The sequence below is a fragment of the Penaeus monodon genome, chromosome 12, assembly GCF_015228065.2.
Source record: "Penaeus monodon isolate SGIC_2016 chromosome 12, NSTDA_Pmon_1, whole genome shotgun sequence".
In the NCBI taxonomy this organism is placed as follows: Eukaryota; Metazoa; Arthropoda; class Malacostraca; order Decapoda; family Penaeidae; genus Penaeus; species Penaeus monodon.
Window position 1 is genome coordinate 9,721,885 of NC_051397.1, and position 17,500 is coordinate 9,739,384.

Consider the following 17,500-nt stretch of genomic DNA (forward strand, 5'->3'; position numbering starts at 1 on the left):
TACATATCGGAAAAATCAATTAATCAAGAAATATTCCACTGACTTAGTACGATATGGTATTCTTATTACATATTAAAGGGTGTTTTGATTCCGGCAAAAGATAGACAATAAGCATGGGTGATTTTCAATGGAATAATGCAGTGAAATAGATTTTACGTTTAATATGTACGTCTGTATAGTATATCAGAAATTTGTTGCAAATTCGGGGCAAGGAATTTACAACATAATGATTAACTCATTATCATTAGGAGGCGTTATGTTATAATAGATTTATTTATATCAATTCTTATATGCTTGTATATGTACTCATTCATATATTTTATATGTATATAAATGCATATATATATATGTATATATATGCATATACATTATATCTAATATGTATCTGTGATTGAATATATACTATAGTAATAATATATGATCTAAATATATATGACATCTACATTATTCTAATTAGTGTCCCGTGAGCAAGAATCTAGGCATTGATTATGTAAATCAAGTGACACTCTTCTTTTCGTTCACTTTATTAGATGGTGTGAAGCAAGATCTTTGCTATTGTCCAATGTTAAACTTCATTGCAAACGGAACATCTAATGATTATCTTGCATGTGCAATAAGGACAACAGAAAATCATACGTTTTATTGAAGAATGATGAAAACATGCATTAGTACAAGCTCATCCTTTGGCTACTTGATCATTAGATTATTAAATCTTTCATGCTAAAACGGGTATGGACATGGACTTATTATTGCCTCATATCACGTGCAGTAAACAAGTGACAAAACGGACAGTACCTTATCAACGTATGATATAACTATACAGCACTAGTGAGCGTGCGTGACTATTGGAAAAAGAGCAGGAACAGTTGTCTGATATCAAATGCAATATAGTGTCCTTTGCTGTGGCAGCCTATAAGAACTATGAGTGATTAATCTTCATGGTGACACGCTATGGTAATAGTCTGAATGCGCTTCACCACGTTGTAAATTCCATGGGACATTCACTCTTCTCTCACATCTCTGTCCTCGTACCATTCTGTCTTCATCCGTCTCTCACTCTCTCTCTCTCTCTCTCTCTCTCTCTCTCTCTCTCTCTCTCTCTCTCTCTCTCTCTCTCTCTCTCTCTTCTCTCTCTCTCTCTCTCTCTCTCTCTCTCTCTCAGATTAAGTCCTAATGCCGTTCTTCAAATGGTTTTATTAATTAATCAAACACATCTCTTGATAAATGATAAATGAAGAGGAAGACTGTCGACCGCTAACCCGATCATGAGGGCTAAATAGACCTCATGAAAGAAAACGAGACAAAATACCAGATGAAAGAAAACGGGAATTGAATCCAAAACTAAATAGTGTCGTGGAATATTCTTTCACTTTCAGGGCTCAGAAAAAAGGGTAAGGTTGTCAGAAAACTTGTTATCCTGATTTGTGAATGATTGGCGAATTTGATTAGATATAGTTTTATTTTATTAAAGTCGGAGACGTTTAGAACACAACCCCACGTTCTTTGGTTCATACTAGTACACAGGAAGCAACGATCTAGTTGTTTATCTAAATGTTCATAAGAAAGAAAATGTCATGAAGATAAACAATGTCCAAATAGAGGCATAAGCTCGTAAAACGCAAAGCAAAAAAAGAAATATATTTATATATCATATACTGTACATCGTCTAAGCTAATACCTTATAGATTTCTCAAAATCAAATTAGCATTGGCAACTCAGGATCCGCATATTGCATTTTTGACTTGTTTTCATAGAAAAAGAAATGTCTCCCACACTCTTTTATACTGTTCTACTGCATGTTCATTGTTCTTCCGAAGACAATACTCCTTTTTGACGTTTTCAAGCGAGAATTCAACGATGAGCTTCAGGGATGACGCTTCGTAAGAGAGAGAAAACCTCAGTTGGTGGATTCTTCAGATGCAGATTTCCTAGAAGAGCAACAAGAACGTGAAAGTAGCTTATATAGCGTATAATATCTAGTTTTATCATTTTGATCTCTAGTTTTTTCTCTAATTTTATGGTCTCTGTCATCGAGCGGAGGATGTGGAGACAATATGCAAAATTTCCTATCTATCTACTAAGATATAACCGACATAACTACGTCCATTTTTCATCAATTATATAAAAATATATATATATATATCCGCACTACTAATTAGGGCTTTATAACCAGGATCCCTGAACCGAATTAATCACGTACTTACCTGATACACCGATAGATGTCAGGAACGTCGATAAGCAGGCAAACGACAGACTCTCCAACCAGGAATGTGGCGGGCATTTCTGCTTCCTCTGCTGTGGGTGGGTTGAGGGGAAGAAGAAGCAGAAGAAGAAGGGCGAGAGGGGAAGAGGAAGGAAGGGGAAGAAGAAGGGAAAAACAAGAAAGGGGAGGAGAAGGGAAAGGGAGGGGAGAGGAAGGGGCAGGGTAAGAGGGTAAGGAAAAAGGGAAGGTGGAGAGCGGAAAGGAAGAGGGAAGAAGAAGGGGAGGAAGGGGGAAGAGAGGGAGAAAGATTTAGGATTAACTTTTGATGGGAAATTTGTTACGTTGTCGCTCTGTAATGGGGTGGGAGTGAGTCTCCACATTCGTCTTCGTTATCGATTCTGTCTTTATGTCTTCATAAGAATTAGAAAAAAATAATCTTGTGCCATTATTATCTTACACACTGAGTTAATTCATTCCTTTCTTTTTCCTCCATTTACGTATTTCAATGAAAAAAATATATATACAAATTTATAGAAATTTATTTAAGTTACGTAGACAGTCCTAACCCTATTTGACCTGCAGCAGAGGTCACGACCCGCGTCCCTCTTACCTTCAGAGGTCATAATAGGAGCGACGTCAGCTGGGCCAGATCGCTTTCCGTAACGAGAACCGCCGATGAACCTGGATGACCTGACCTTGATTTCAGGAAGGTCATGAGGTGGGGATCGGCCGTAGCGATTGGCGTAGAATCCAGAACGTACTGGGAAGGAAAAATAATAAGTAAACAAGTGATGGAAGATGGAGAATGTTAGTAAATAATGTAAAGAAGATATTTCAATTTATTATAGAAAAGGATGCTGCAAACTAAAGACTTTCGCTCACGATAGAAAATGGGAAATCGAAGGATGGTGTAAACTGATAACTTTCGCTCATGATAGAAAATGGGAAATCATAGGTTGATGTAAATGAGGACTTTCGGATATAATAGAAAATGGGAAATATAAAGTGTGCAAACTAATGACTTTCGCTATGACAGAAAATGGGAAATCGAAGATTGGCGTAAACTGATGACTTTCGCTCATGATAGAAAATGGGAAATCAAAAGTTGGTGTAAAGGAGGACCTTAGATTATAATAGAAAATGGGAAATATAAGGATGGTGTTAACAAGTGATTTCGTTTATGATAGAAAATGGGAAATCAAAAATTGGTATAAGCATTGACGTATTGTGAAGTAAATATACATAACAGGTACATTTATGAAATATATTTTCAATATCAGCATACACATGAGACTTGGCTTTCAGTATTACTAAAATAATAAAATAGAAATTCAGTACTAAATACACGTATGAAATATATTGACAGTATTATCATATACACAAAATCGACTTCCAGTAAATAGCATTTCTTTAGTCATATTACAAAGAACCTGAAAACGGCAGGTCTTAACGCCTCTTGTATCATAATTTACTTGATTTATTCTGATGCTTATGTTTATATCGGGCGCTCAGAGTACAAGTGTGTGGATTGGGACCTGTACAATGATAAATTTATGAGGTATGGAGGAGGGGCGAAAAACAGATTGAAGTGAGATATATGAGGAGATTCAATTGAAATGTGATTTTCTAAAAGGCCTAAAAAAAATCAATGCATGGATTTTTTTTTTAAGAGAGAGAGAGAGAGAGAGAGAGAGAGAGAGAGAGAGAGAGAGAGAGAGAGAGAGAGAGAGAGAGAGAGAGAGAGAGAGAGAGAGAGAGAGAGACAGAAACTAAACGTCTCTATTTTTTGCGAACCCTTTGTCTGAATTACCGAGAGCAATATCAATGGCGTGATATTTATATTGGCTTAATTATGTGAATGGAGAAAGAAAGAGAGAGAGAGAGAGAGAGAGAGAGAGAGAAAAGAAGATAGATAGATAAATAGAGAAAGAGAGAAAGAAATGGATAGAGACAGAAGCAGAAAGAGAGAGAGAGAGAGAGAGAGAGAGAGAGAGAGAGAGAGAGAGAGAGAGGAGAGAGGAGAAGGGCATATTATAGAAATTAAATGAAATTGGATAGATAGACAGGTACGTTTAGATCAAAATAGACCGTCTTAGGGAGAAAGAGGTGCGCGTCTCATTTCTCGAAAGAAAACTGTCGAGTGAAATATCCAGCACACACTACACACCCTTTTTTTTTCCACAACACATCCTTCTCCATCTCCCTCTCCTTTCTTTTGTCCCCCTTCCTTCCACAATGTGTCTCAGCTCCTAAACAAATCCTTTTGCGTATGTATTTTTCCACCCCTTCCTCCCACACCCCAGGCTCCTCCCCCCTTCCCCCACACCCTAGGATCCACCCCCTACACCCCAGGCTCCACCCCCTACACCCCAGGCTCCACCCCCTACACCCCAGGCTCCACCCCCTACACCCCACGCTCCACCTCCTACACCCCAGGCTCCACCCCCTACACCCCACGCTCCACCCCCTACACCCCAGGCTCCACCCCCTACTCCACCCCCATCCCCTCCCGACCTCATTGCCTTCGATACTCTGGGGTCATATTAAGACACATTTTTCCCTTCCCTCACACTTGGGGTCGAAGGAGCTTTAACATAATTAGCTGGCTGGAGAGGGAGGCTCGGTGCCGTGTCGAAGAATGACGTCACGACATCGCTTTTCGAAGTCATCTTACCTGAGGCTAAATTTAACTTCTCTTCCCCCCCCTCCCACAGCCACCTACACCCCCCCCTCCCCCATACCCACCCATACATCTCGGTTTTCTTTCTCTTTTTTTCTTATTTTCATCTCGTCTGTTATTTATTATGCTCTTATCTTCATCTCCCTTATCCTTTGTCTCTTGCACCTCACCTTTTCCTCACCTTTATCTCTTCCGTCTCTTCCACCTTCTTTTTGTCCTAATCTTCATCTCTTCTAACTCCCCTCTCCCAATTTTATCTCTTCCCCTCACCCTCTCTCCTCCCTTAATCATTTCCCATTAACACTCTTTCCCCTCATCTCCTCACTCTCTCTTCCCCTCATCTCCTCACCCTCTCTTCCCTCATCTCCTCACCCTCTCTTCTCCTCATCTCCTCACCCTCTCTTCCCCTCATCTCCTCATCCTCTCTTCCCCTCAAACTCCAGTTACGAATGAGGTGAACGCAAGGACAGGATAATCCATAATATCTCCGCGATAAAAGTGATTAGACAAAACTTTAATGAAGAGCTTAATGGCAATGTACTCTATGCAATCAACATAAGAATATTCAAAACGCAGAGTGGTTCCGAAGATGCACGCCGTTGCAGGAATCTAGAAGTGATGTCATCCAACCTGTATTTATTTGAAGCTGAGAGATTGGTAGAGAATATATCCATATCTATCAGTCTATCAGTATCTATCTATCTGTCTGTCTGCCTGCCTGTCTATCTATCTATCTATCTATCTATCTATCTATCTATCTATCATCCTCCATCTATCTATCTATCTATCTATCCATCCATCTATCCATCCATCTATCTATCTATCCATTTATCTATCAATCCATATATACAGACATATCCCCAAAACGGAGTCATACTTTCATCGGCCGCTTTAACCGGAACATCAAATACAACCTTTACATACAGTAAACACAATTTTTCCCCTGTTATCCGATACTCCTCCCTTTGAAATGGGTTATGAACTGTAACGTCTGGGAATATCTTGGGACACCGACTTGCCACGTGGAAGGGGACAGTCCATAATAAAAAAAAAATTAAAAAAAAAAGTTTATAAAAAGCATTTCTATTTTTTTTTTTTTTTTTTTTGAATCAAGGACGCATTTCGTTTTTCTATGGAGTCAGAGAAGAAAACAAAAGTGAATGTCGAATTCTGTTTTTTTTTTTTTTTTATGGGGTCTTTCCTCTGTGTGTGAATAGTTGGACAGATAGATATCTAGAGAGATAGAGAGAGAGAGAGAGAGAGAGAGAGAGAGATTGATAGAAAAAATAGATAGATAGATGCATAGATAGCCAGACAGAGAGAGAGTGAGAGAAGAGAGAAGAGAGAGAGAGAGAGAGAGAGAGAGAGAGAGAGAGAGAGAGAGAGAGAGAGAGAGAGAGAGAGAGAGAGAGAGACGAGAAGACAGACAGAAGAAAGAGAAGAAGAAGAGAGAGAAGACAGACAGACAGACAGAAGAAAGAAAGAAAGAGAGAGAGAGAGAGAGAGAGAAACAGAGACACAAAGAGCCGGAGAGAATCTTCTGACGACGATGGTGCTAGAATAGGCCCATCTCAGCCTTGAAATACTTAGTGATGCTTTGTCTTAGATCAGTGGCGTGTAAACCTCCCCTGAGGACGGACGTTTTACGGTGTCAGTTGCGTCTAAGTGTCATTATGCTGGCGTGGGACTGTTGGGTCGAGACGCTACTGTCTCTGCTTTGTTTTGAATGTGTGAATGTGCGTGGGTATTTTGAAGCGGAGGGGTTATGTGTGTGTAAGGGGGGGGGGAGATTGTGAGTGAGAGGTTGTGTGTGTGTGGGGGGGGGCTGTGTGTGTGTGGTTGTGTGTGTGCATCTGTGTAGGTTTGTGTGCATGCATGTATGTTGATAAACGGAGGTATTTAAATACCCATATCCATTTAAAATCATTACGATATAAAATCCAACATACACTGAAATACAGACCCAAGAGACGCCCCCCCCCCAAAAAAAAATAAATAAATAAATAAATAAATAAAAAATATATAATGAAAAATAAACAAATAAATAAATAATCGAAAAAAACTCTCTCGTAGTATCGGTCAGTTGGCGAAGGTAGACTGGGCTGTTGTTAGTGCCTGAGGCGAAGGGAGGGGGAAGGGAGGGAGAAGGAGAGGGGAGAAAGGAAAGAGGGGAAGAGGAAGGAGAAAAGGTGAGTTGAGATGGCAAAAAAGAAAAGAGGAGAGAGAGAGGAGGGAAAAGGGAAAGAAATTGGAGAAAGGGGAGAGGGAGGAGGGAAAGAGACAGGATGAAGAGTGGGAGAAGGAGGATAGGGAGAGACCAAGAAAGGAGAAAAGAGGAAGGAAACACGAATAGGGAGAAGAGAAGAGCATAAGAAGGAAAGAAGAGGGGAGATAGAAAGGAAATTGAAATAAAAGGAGAGAGAAAGAAGAGGAGCAAAAAAAGAAGAAGGAAAGAGAGAAAGTAGAAAGATAGGATAGAAGAAATAAAACTATGAAGAGAACAGAAAGAGACAAAGTGATCAAGATAGAAATGAGAAAAGAGAGAGGGGAGAGGAGGAGGGGAAAGAGGGGGGGGGGTTAAGGGAGTATGTATGTATTTCTTGTGGTCAGGCAACGCGGCCCAATCGGCTTATCCATTTTGTATTTATATTGTGACCTCCAGGGTTTCTATCGCTTGTGTTCGATGTGGCGAAGGCAATGAAAATACTATACGAATTTCTCGGGTGTCTTCTGTCACTCTTTTTTTTATTTATTATTATTGTTATCGTTATTATTCTTTTTGTGGTGGATAGAACTTGGAACCTGATTTCGTTTCTTTTTTTTTGTATAAAGTGATACTCAACCAAAAAAAAAAATCTGTTTATATTATCTATCAGTGTTCTTCCTATTTCGTTGTAAAACATATTGCATATTTAAGCAGATCGAATAAGTCAGATCGAAAATACTAACGATCCTTGAATCATTGTTCATTGCAAAAATAAGAATATATATATATATATATATATATATATATATATATATATATATATATATATATATATATATATATATATATAATAGATATATAAAAGGTAGACTAAGAAATGAAAGAAAAAACAGTACAAACTAACAAACCTCTTGTTCTATTCGATGAAAATTAAAATATTAGTTTTTTTCCTTTTTTCGTGCGCGTGAAGTTAATTCTTCTTTTCAGCGAGACCATATTCAGACCATAAGATAGGCGTCAGTGTTAGAACGGCGGTCATAAAGCGAACCAAAATGAACTCTATTTACGAGCGAATTACGGTTCATATGGGCTGATAGAGTCGTAAATACGAGGCGGCCAATATTGTATTTATAGAGAGCAAGTGGAGGGGGGAGGGGGGGTGCAAAGGGGGATTGGGAGGGAGGATGCAAGTGGGAGGGGGAGGGGGGAAGCAATAAGGGAAGAGGAGGGGGAGAGATGCAGGAGGGAGGGAGAGAGAGATAGAGAGATGAGAAGCAGGAGGGAGGGAGATCCAGGAGGAGGAGGGAGAGAGAGACGAGAAGGAGGAAGAGGGAGAGATGCTGGGAGGAGAGAGATAGAGGCAAATAGGAGGGAGAGAAAGGAGGAGAAAGAAGAGAGACGCAGGGAGGAGAGAGAGGGGGGCAGGACGGAGAGGGAGAGACACAGGGAGGAGGGAGAGAAATTAAGAAAAAAATAAGAGATGGAGGGAGGAAGAAAGTTGGAAAGGAGGGAGAGAGTTGCAGGGAGGAAGGAGGGAGGGAAGGAGAGAAAGGAGGGGGGAGGGGGGGAGGGAGTTTTATTTTGGCGTCTGTACTCGAATGTGACAGATAAGATTAGACCTGATTTTGCTATAAAGTGATCTGATCTTACGTGAATGATTTTCACAATGTTGCATATCTTAATTTTGCGAAAATAAGACTTTTTTTTTTCTTTTCTTAACAATGAATCTACAATGATATTTATCTATCCACACCCACATTCTTTGGTCTTTCAGTGACATCCGACGCCTCTCTTCGTCCCTCTGAATGCTAATTGGATATCCACATGTGGATGAGGCTAATCCACCGATTTCTAACTCGGTGAATTACTCTTATTCACTCCACATTTCGTTAGAGTTAAGTAGCAGGTGAGTAAATTGTGTGGATGGGTGTGTGTGTTTGTGTGTGTGTGTGTGTGTGTGTGTGTGTGTGTGTGTGTGTGTGTGGGTGTTTGTTTTGTGAGTGTGGGTTTGTTTATGTGTGTAGATGTGTGTGTGTGTGTGTGGGTGATTGTGTGTGTGTTTGTGTGTGTTAAGTAGCAGGTGAGTAAAGTATTCATAATAATTCATTTTTAACTTCCCAGGTTTTGTTCCCATGTTCGTTGCAACGTTTTCCATTTGAGGCGAATAAGTTGAGTAATGAATTCATAGGTGACTCATCTTCATCTGTGATCTCCCTACTGTCCCACTACAGGTGAGTACGTGAATATTGAATATTGCGACTCACCTGTTATTTTCCTTCATGTTGGCTTCCTCGCTTGTACATTTGGGATTTCCCTATCATGATTCCCTCTCTTGTATATTCCAGGTGGCTGGAAGTGAGTGAGTAAGACATGTACTGAACTCATGGGTTACTCACTCATGATCTCTTCACCCATATCCCATCCCTTAAGAGGTGAGTAAGTGTGCTAAGTAGGTGAGTAATGAATGCATAATTAACTCATCTGCAATGTCCATATTCTAGTCCCTTGGCTTTATAACCCATTCAATTAGAAGTTAAGTGAGTAAGATGAGTAATAAACTCATCTTACTCATCACCTCACCTGTGTTTTCTCCTCAATCGTATATATCCACCCGATTGAGGCGAGTGAGTAAGGCGAGATGTGAACTCATAATTGACTCACCCGTGATCTCCAGTCCCTTACATCCCATCCCACTAGAGGTGAGTAAGTGAGATGAGTATTAAACATATCAACGTCTCTAGTGTTGCCTTCTCGATGGAATACATTCTACCCATTCGAAGTGACTAGTGAGGTGAGGATTTGACTCATAGTTGAATCATACGATCTCCCCAAGTGAGTAAGGTGAGTACCTGAACTCGTAGCTGACTCACTCGTCTCCTCAAGTGAGTAAGGTGAGTACCTGAACCCATAGATGACTCACCCGTGTCGCCTCTTCAAACTGACTCACCCGTTTTGTCTCCTCAAGTGAGTAAGATGAGCACCTGAACCCATAGCTGACTCACCCCGTCACCTCCCCCGTACCGTCTCCCCAAATGAGTAAGGAACTCACAGCTGACTCACCTGTAATCTCCCTATTGCTATCTCCTCGCTTGCCATATCGCTGGGAATAGAATCCTTGTGCGGCGGTGAGTGCCACGGCAACAAGCAGCAGGAGGGTCATGTGGCACAGGAAGCGACTCATCTGGAGGAGAGAGAGAGAGAGAGATGCCCGTCAGTTTGAAATTCGGTGTAAAGGAGACGGGGAGATGGGACGGGAGTGTGTGTGTGTGGATGGGGGTGTGTTTGCGTGTGTGTGGGTGTTTGTGTTGTGGGTTGTGGGTGTTTGTTTTGTGGGTGTGGGTGTTTTGTGTGTGTGTGTGTGTGTGTGTGTTTGTGTGGGTGTGGGTAATTGTATGTGCGTTTGTGTGTTCGTCTCTGTAACTTGATATACTCAAGGAAGGAGATTTGACCGACTGTTTTTTTTTTTCTATTTTGAATGATGAAACTGCAATGTACCATCTTATCTCCATAAAATACTAATCCGTTTTGTGCATCGGAAATAAACCTACATTAATGACACGCAAAAAAAAAGACAACAATAACAAATAAATAAACAGATAAATAATGATAACAAATCGACACTGAATCACAGCACTCTTCTTCTCCCAGTATCCATCTCACTCATTAGCCATCACCCCCCTTCCCCTCCCCCTCTCTCTCCCACACACAAACACACAACAAAAAATAATACAAACGACCAAAATATCAAGAAAACCATAACACAGAGCTTTAAAAAATAGCGCCAAGGGACCGTCTGTAGACCCCCCTCGCCCCCACCCCTCTCTCTCTCTCTTTCCCCTCACACACACACACACACTCTGTTATGAGCCACCCGAGTCACCTGTCCCACATGTTAACAGAGGTCGGTTAACAAGAGCCCACGTCTGTCACAAAGCTTTAGTAGGGATGACAGTTTCCCCGAGAGAAGGTCTGGTCTCCTGCACGCGTGAGAGGAGGAAGAGGAGGAGGAGCAGAAGGAGGAGGAGGAGGAGGGGAGGAGGAAAAGAAGTGGGAGTAGAAGGAGGAGGAGGAGCTGGGAGGAGGAGGAGGAAAAGAAGTGGGAGTAGAAGGAGGAGGAGGAGGAAGAAGAGGAAGAGGAGGAAGTGGGATGTGGGAGGAAGAGGAGGAGAAGGAGGAGGAGGAGGAGGAGGATAGGAATTTGGAGTGGGTGTACGAGAAGGAGGATGAATGGGAGGATGATGAGGGAAAGGTGTAGGAGTAGGAGCAGAAATAGGAGAGGGAGTTCTTAAGTAACTCCATACCCCTAACAGGAGGAGAGGGATATATAATTGATGTCGGTTTGAAGTGAAAGCGGCTGCGTGATGCGGTGTTGATGGAGAGTGACCGTAGATAGAATTTCTGATGAATCAATAAAGAGACACTGCGAACCTAAATTCACTTACAGTGCTGTGATGATGCACTGTTGATACCTATACACGCATGCACACGTATATATATATATATATATATATATATATATATATATATATATATATATATATATATATATATATATATATATATATATATATATATATCAGTATCTCTCTGCTCATCCATTTACCTATTCATCTCTCTATCTGCCAATCTATCTATCTATCTATCTGTCTGTCTGTCTGTCTGTCTATCTGTCTATCTGTCTGTCTGTCTTCCTATCTATCTATCTATCTATCTATCTATCTATCTATCTATCTATCTATCTATCTATCTGTCTGTCTGTCTATCCATTTATCTATCCATCTATCTATCTATCTATCTATCTAACTATCAATCTATCTATACGAGTGCCTATTGTGTGTCTGTGTAATGTGTATGTGTGTGTGCGTGTGTGTAACATGTAGCTAAACGAAATACAAACATGGATAATGCAGTGTTTATGTTTGTGAGTAAGAACTTGTATGTTTGTGTGTGTTTATCTATGTTGATGTAGGCCTTTTATACAACATGCTTATCTATGAATGTATTATACAGCGTACTCGAGTATACAAAAAATACACCCTTTTTTTTAAATGCGATTAGAACGTAATATCCAATCTTTGAGAGGAACTGAAAAGCTAATCTGATATTTTTTTTCGAAAATTGCCAGAGGGGCGAATCCAAATTTTTTGTTTTTACTCTCTCTTTCGCTCTTCTTGTTTCTCTTTCCTCTTCTCTGTTTCTGTTTGTTTGTGTGTCTCTGTGGTGGAGGATGAGGAATGGGTGGAGGAGAGGAGGTGGAGAGGGGGTGGGAGGGGAGGAGGAGGAGGTGGAGAGGGGATGGAGGGGGAGGTGGAGGAGGGGAGAGGGGGAGGAGGGGGATGGAGGGGATGAGAGGGAGGTGGAGGAGGAGAAGGGAAGAGGGAGGAGTTGGAGGAGGAGTGGAGGAGGGAGAGGGAGAGTGGAGGAGGAGAGGTGGGAGAGGAAAGGTGGGGAGGGGAAGGGAGAGAGGGGGGGTGGGGGTGAGAGGGAATGAGGAGAGGCGAGGGAGGGATAAGTTGAGGGAGGAGGAGGAAGGAGGGAAGGAGAGGGAGGGGAGAGGAGGAGGGAGGGGTGGGTTGAGGGGGAGGGAAGGTGGAGGGGAGGAGGAAGATCGAATAAGAGAAGATAGAAAGAGAGAGAAGAAAGGAGAGATGGAGGGAAAAGAAAGAAAAAAGGAAGGGAGATGAGATGAAAGAGGGAGGAAAAGAGAAGAGAAGATGGAATAAAGAGAAATGAATGAGAAGAAGAGAGACAAGAAAGAATAAGATGGAAAAGGGGAGAGAACGAAGGAAGAAATAGCAGAATAGAGAAAAAAGAGGAAGAGAAGAGAAAAATAAAGAGATGAAGGAGAGAAGGGATGAAGAGGGGGGGGGGGGTGGGAGGGGGAAGGGAGGAGGGATAAAAGATAAAAAGGAGATGTAATTAGATAACAGTAGCACATGTTTATCTTGTTATCGAAAATGTGGGCTGTCTTTATATATATATATATATTGATGTTCCTTTTCGTTATCTTCCGTAGGCTGTCACTCTTCCCCCCCCCCATCCCCCCATCCCCCACGCCCATACCCCCCCCCCCCCGTGCCACCCGAGAATTCGAGTGGATGGCAAATATTCTATACATGTTAATTATCAAAGTACGTTAATTGTCTTAATTAATGATCAAATTACGTTAATTATCAAAGTCATCTTTGTGTTATCGTTTTGATTCTCGACTTATTGTAACTATCGGAAATCTATGACACATGATTTGAGACACAGGTACGTGTAGGAAGAGAAAGAGAGAAGAGAGAGAGAGAGAGAGAGAGAGAGAGAGAGAGAGAGAGAGAGAAAGAGAGAAAGAGAGAGAGAGAGAGAGAGAGAGAGAGAGAGAGGGAGAGAGAGAGAGAGAGAGAGAGAGAGAAAGAGAGAGAGAGGGAAAGAAACAGTGAGAGAGAGAGAGAGTGAGAGACTGTTTTTGACTTTGACAAGTTAGTTGAGACAAAAGCTTACATCTCAAAGGAATGAAGTAACTTATGCTATCCCCATTCCCTGCGTGGGCCCACATATCAACATACAAAACAAAGGTATATTAGCAGATGAGACTTAAAAGTACATGTATTCAGAGTCTATGGTTTTCATGCCAGGAGAGTGATATAACATAAATAAAAAAAATTCCAGCCTTATGCTAATAAGTTCCTTCCTGGGGTGAAATTTTGTGTCTCAAAAATAATGATGCATAACACATGATAGTCATCCTCAACTTAATAAAACCTTGCTCAAGCCATTATAGCATTGAAAGAGAAAGAGAGAAAGAAAGAGAGAAGGGGGGGGCAAACAGACAAACAGAAAGAGAGAGAGAGAGAGAGAGAGAGAGAGAGAAGAGAGAGAGAAGAGAGAGAGAGAGAGAGAGAGAGAGAGAGAGAGAGAGAGAGAGAGAGAGAGAGAGAGAGAGAGAGAGAGAGAAGAGAGAGAGAGAGAGAGAGAGAGAGAGAGAGAGAGAGAGAGAAAGAGAGAGAGAGAGGCATATACAGAGGCAGAGAAGGAATATATAGCATACACATCGAACTAGCCACACTGCCCAGAGCATTTCCTTGCTCGTTACTGTCATTTAGTGTAACCAAGACCGATCTTATTATTCGGAATAAAAACAAGATCTTGGACTTTGGAAATATGTATTATTTGATTTTTCTTTTATATTACGGTATGGGATAAAGGGGGGGATGACAGAAGAGATGAGAAGAGAAAGGAAGAGAAGAGAAGAGAGGAAAGGAAGAGAAGAGAGAGAGATCGAAACAGAGAGATAAATACCAATTAATGAAAAGAGAAAGCTTCATAGAAAAGAAAGACAGAGAAAAAAAAAGAAACAAAGAATAGGACAGAACGTCCCACACGAAACCCAAACAACAGAACATAACGTCACAAGTCAATTATGCATCCAAAGAACACAGAACATATTACCCTTTGCATCCGGCTAATATAACTACCCGTCACTTTTACGCTGCCGTTTATTACAAACTAAATATAGTACGCTTACAAACGGGAGCATCATTACCCCGTTTATTAGCAATGGGAGAAGTGATGAGCCCAGAGGTAACTAATGATAATGAAAATGGGGAGGTTAGTAGTGTCATCACGAAGCGATGGTGTGTAATTCATCATCTATAGTTTCGTCTGTTCTGTTATTGTGTTGATATGAGACTAGGATCGCTGTTACTGTATATAAGCCGCTGTTATGTCAGATTTGTTTGTATCATGAGCGAAAGTTGGAACCGACTGAATGACCACTTGGTAAAACTGATAGAATAAAAAAAATAGAAAAAAAAGGTAAAGCGTAATAAGTTGGTGAGTTTTATTTGGGTCGGTTTACCAAAATCATATTACTGATACGCATTAACCATCGTCCTTAAATACCTTAAAAAATACTATAAGTATCGCCACATACTTAACAAATTAAAAAACGTGAACCACCGAACAAAAAATGAAATAAATAGAAAAGGACGAATGGCAAAGACGAAAAAAATAATCCTTTACTAGTTCTTCGGTGGTGGATAGTCTGTATCGAAACAGAGGTTAATAAACCACGCGAGGCCTTATTACTGTCGCGTCTAGATAATCGGGGGGGCGTTGGGGAGAGGGGGGATAATGAGCTATGGTGTAATGCGCCAGCACAAGTTAGGTGTGGGTGTTGGGTCTGTGTCATTCATACAGTGGGCGGGGAGTCGGTATCTCAGGACAATGCGTGGATGTGTATTTGTACGTGTTTATATATGCACGCATACGCACGTTGATATATAGACAATAAGATGTGAGTGCGTGTGTGTGTGTGTGTGTGTGTGTGTGTGTGTGTGTGTGTGTGTGTGTGTGTGTGTGCATATAGACAAAAATACCCACCAAATACTTTTTCAAGTCGACGAGTTAGTGTAAATTGCTTCCCTGGGAGTTCATCAAAGGAGAAGCTTTCAAAGGACATGCAGAGAAGAGAGACAGCAACTTTGTCTGCGGTAAGTCGTTTTCATCAGTTTTCTGTATTGGTCCGAGTGGGAACGCGGGCAAACAAGGCTGAGTGTCCTCGGCGGAAGTAATATTTACCGTGAAACAAGAGAAGTGAGAGGAGCGCAACGGTGCCCCGTCTTGCCCGCTCGTGTGGGGCGCCGCGTCGCACATTTGCTCCGTTTTTTTTTATCTTTCCCATTCTTCTTCTTCTTGATTTTCTTTTGATCTATTTTTATCTCTATCGTTATTTCTTCTCTCTTTTGTTTAAAGGGGATGGTGAAACAGCGGCGGTATAAGTTAGAGAATGAATGAATCGACGATTTACTCTCACACGGGATAGCTCGCCCGTGCGCGGCGTACAATGAGATTAATTGAAAGAGAGTAAGGGGATGGTCCTTTATCGTCGGTTTTTCACGTTAATTTAAACGTATTTATAAGCACAATATTATCAACGGTCAAATATCAATAAACTTACTTATTCGCACACACGCGCAGCCATGCACAGCACACACACACACACACACACACACACACACACACACACACACACACACACACACACACACACACACACACAGAGAGAGAGGCGTACATACACACAGAGAAGCCTATAATCTAGTCAAATATAGAAAACATATTAATGCGTTCTTTTTAGACGATTCCCGTTTTTCTGTTGGAGAAGGGAGAGGGGAAAGGGAGAGAGAGAAGGAAGAGGGGACAGGAGAAAGGGAAGGATTTACGAAGGGGAAGCGAAGGAAGGGGGAAGGAGAATAAACGAAAGGGGGAATAGGGAAGATATTAGGAAGGGAGTGAGGGATAAAAGAGGGGAAAGACAAGGCGAAATAGGGAAGGGAGAAGAAGAAAGAAAATAGTAAGAGGACATGAAAATGAGAGAAAAAGGAAGATAAAGTAAAGAAAAAAAAAACGAATTAGAAAAAGTGATGAACAAAAAGAGGGGAAAAAATGAGAACAAGACTGAATGAAACTCACACGAAACCAAATAAAAATAAATAAAATAAAAAATATATATATAAATTTAAAAGAATAATAAACAAAACAGCAGCAACAACCCTTTAAATCATTCTCATACAAAACACCCCCCCCCCACCCCCCCCCCCCCAAAAAAAAAAAAAAAAAAAAAAAACAGACCTCTTCATTTCTTCTCTTTAAATATTATAGATTTTTTTTTTTTTTTTTTTTTTTTTTGAATACAGGTCCTCGTGGGAGATTTAGTCTGAGGACTGTGTGTTCGTGAGTTCTTTATTTAAGGTAATGAAGCGAGTCGGGTGAAGTGAGGGGAGGTGAGGAGAGAGAGACGGGGGCGGAAAGGGGATATATATGAGGGGAGATGAGGGGAGATATGGGGGGAGGGAGGTGAAGTTAGAGGAATAATGAGGGGAGGGGAGGAGAAAGGAGGGTGGAGAGGGGAGATGGTGAGGGAAAATGAGGGAAAATGAGGGGAGGTAAGCGGAGGGGAGGGGATATGATGAGGGGAGATAAGGAGAGGTTACGGGATATATTAAGGGGGGGAGGGGAAATTAGAGGATGTATGAGGGGAGGTTAAAGGAGGGAGATGAGGGGAGGTGGTGGGGAGTTAGGGAGAGAGAGAGAGGAAGGGGAGGGGAGGTTGTGGGGAGGGGGGGAGGGGAATAGAGGTGGAAGAGGCAATGGGGAGGAATGGGAAAGGGATAGAGATAAGTAGATAAATAATTAGACAGATAGATAGATAGATAAATAGATAATTAGACAGATAGATAGGTAGATAGACAGAAAAAAAGTGATAGATAGATAGATGAAGAGATGGATAAATGAGTAAATAGAGAGAAATAGAGATAGAGAGAGAGAGAGAGAGAGAGAGAGATAGATAGATAGATAGATAGATAGATAGAGAGAGAGAGAGAGAGAGAGAGAGAGAGAGAGAGAAGAGAGAGAGAGAAGAGAG

At 41.2% G+C, this 17,500-nt stretch overlaps 1 protein-coding gene across 2 annotated transcripts in view; it reads right to left on the minus strand.

The window, feature by feature from the left end:
• Positions 1-1,075: 1,075 nt before the first annotated feature.
• Positions 1,076-17,500, minus strand: part of LOC119579264 — an 18,309-nt gene continuing 1,884 nt past the window's right edge. Inside the window, exons 2-5 of one of the 2 annotated variants that reach the window (XM_037927004.1) lie at positions 10,150-10,270; positions 2,814-2,963; positions 2,205-2,292; positions 1,076-1,928 (exon numbers count right to left, since the gene is read on the minus strand). In XM_037927004.1, the coding sequence (XP_037782932.1) occupies positions 1,898-1,928; positions 2,205-2,292; positions 2,814-2,963; positions 10,150-10,270 (390 nt within the window). In that variant the 3' untranslated portion in view covers positions 1,076-1,897. Of the gene's footprint in view, positions 1,929-2,204; positions 2,296-2,813; positions 2,964-10,149; positions 10,271-17,500 lie in introns of both variants that reach the window. The other variant, XM_037927003.1, reaches the window with a different exon arrangement.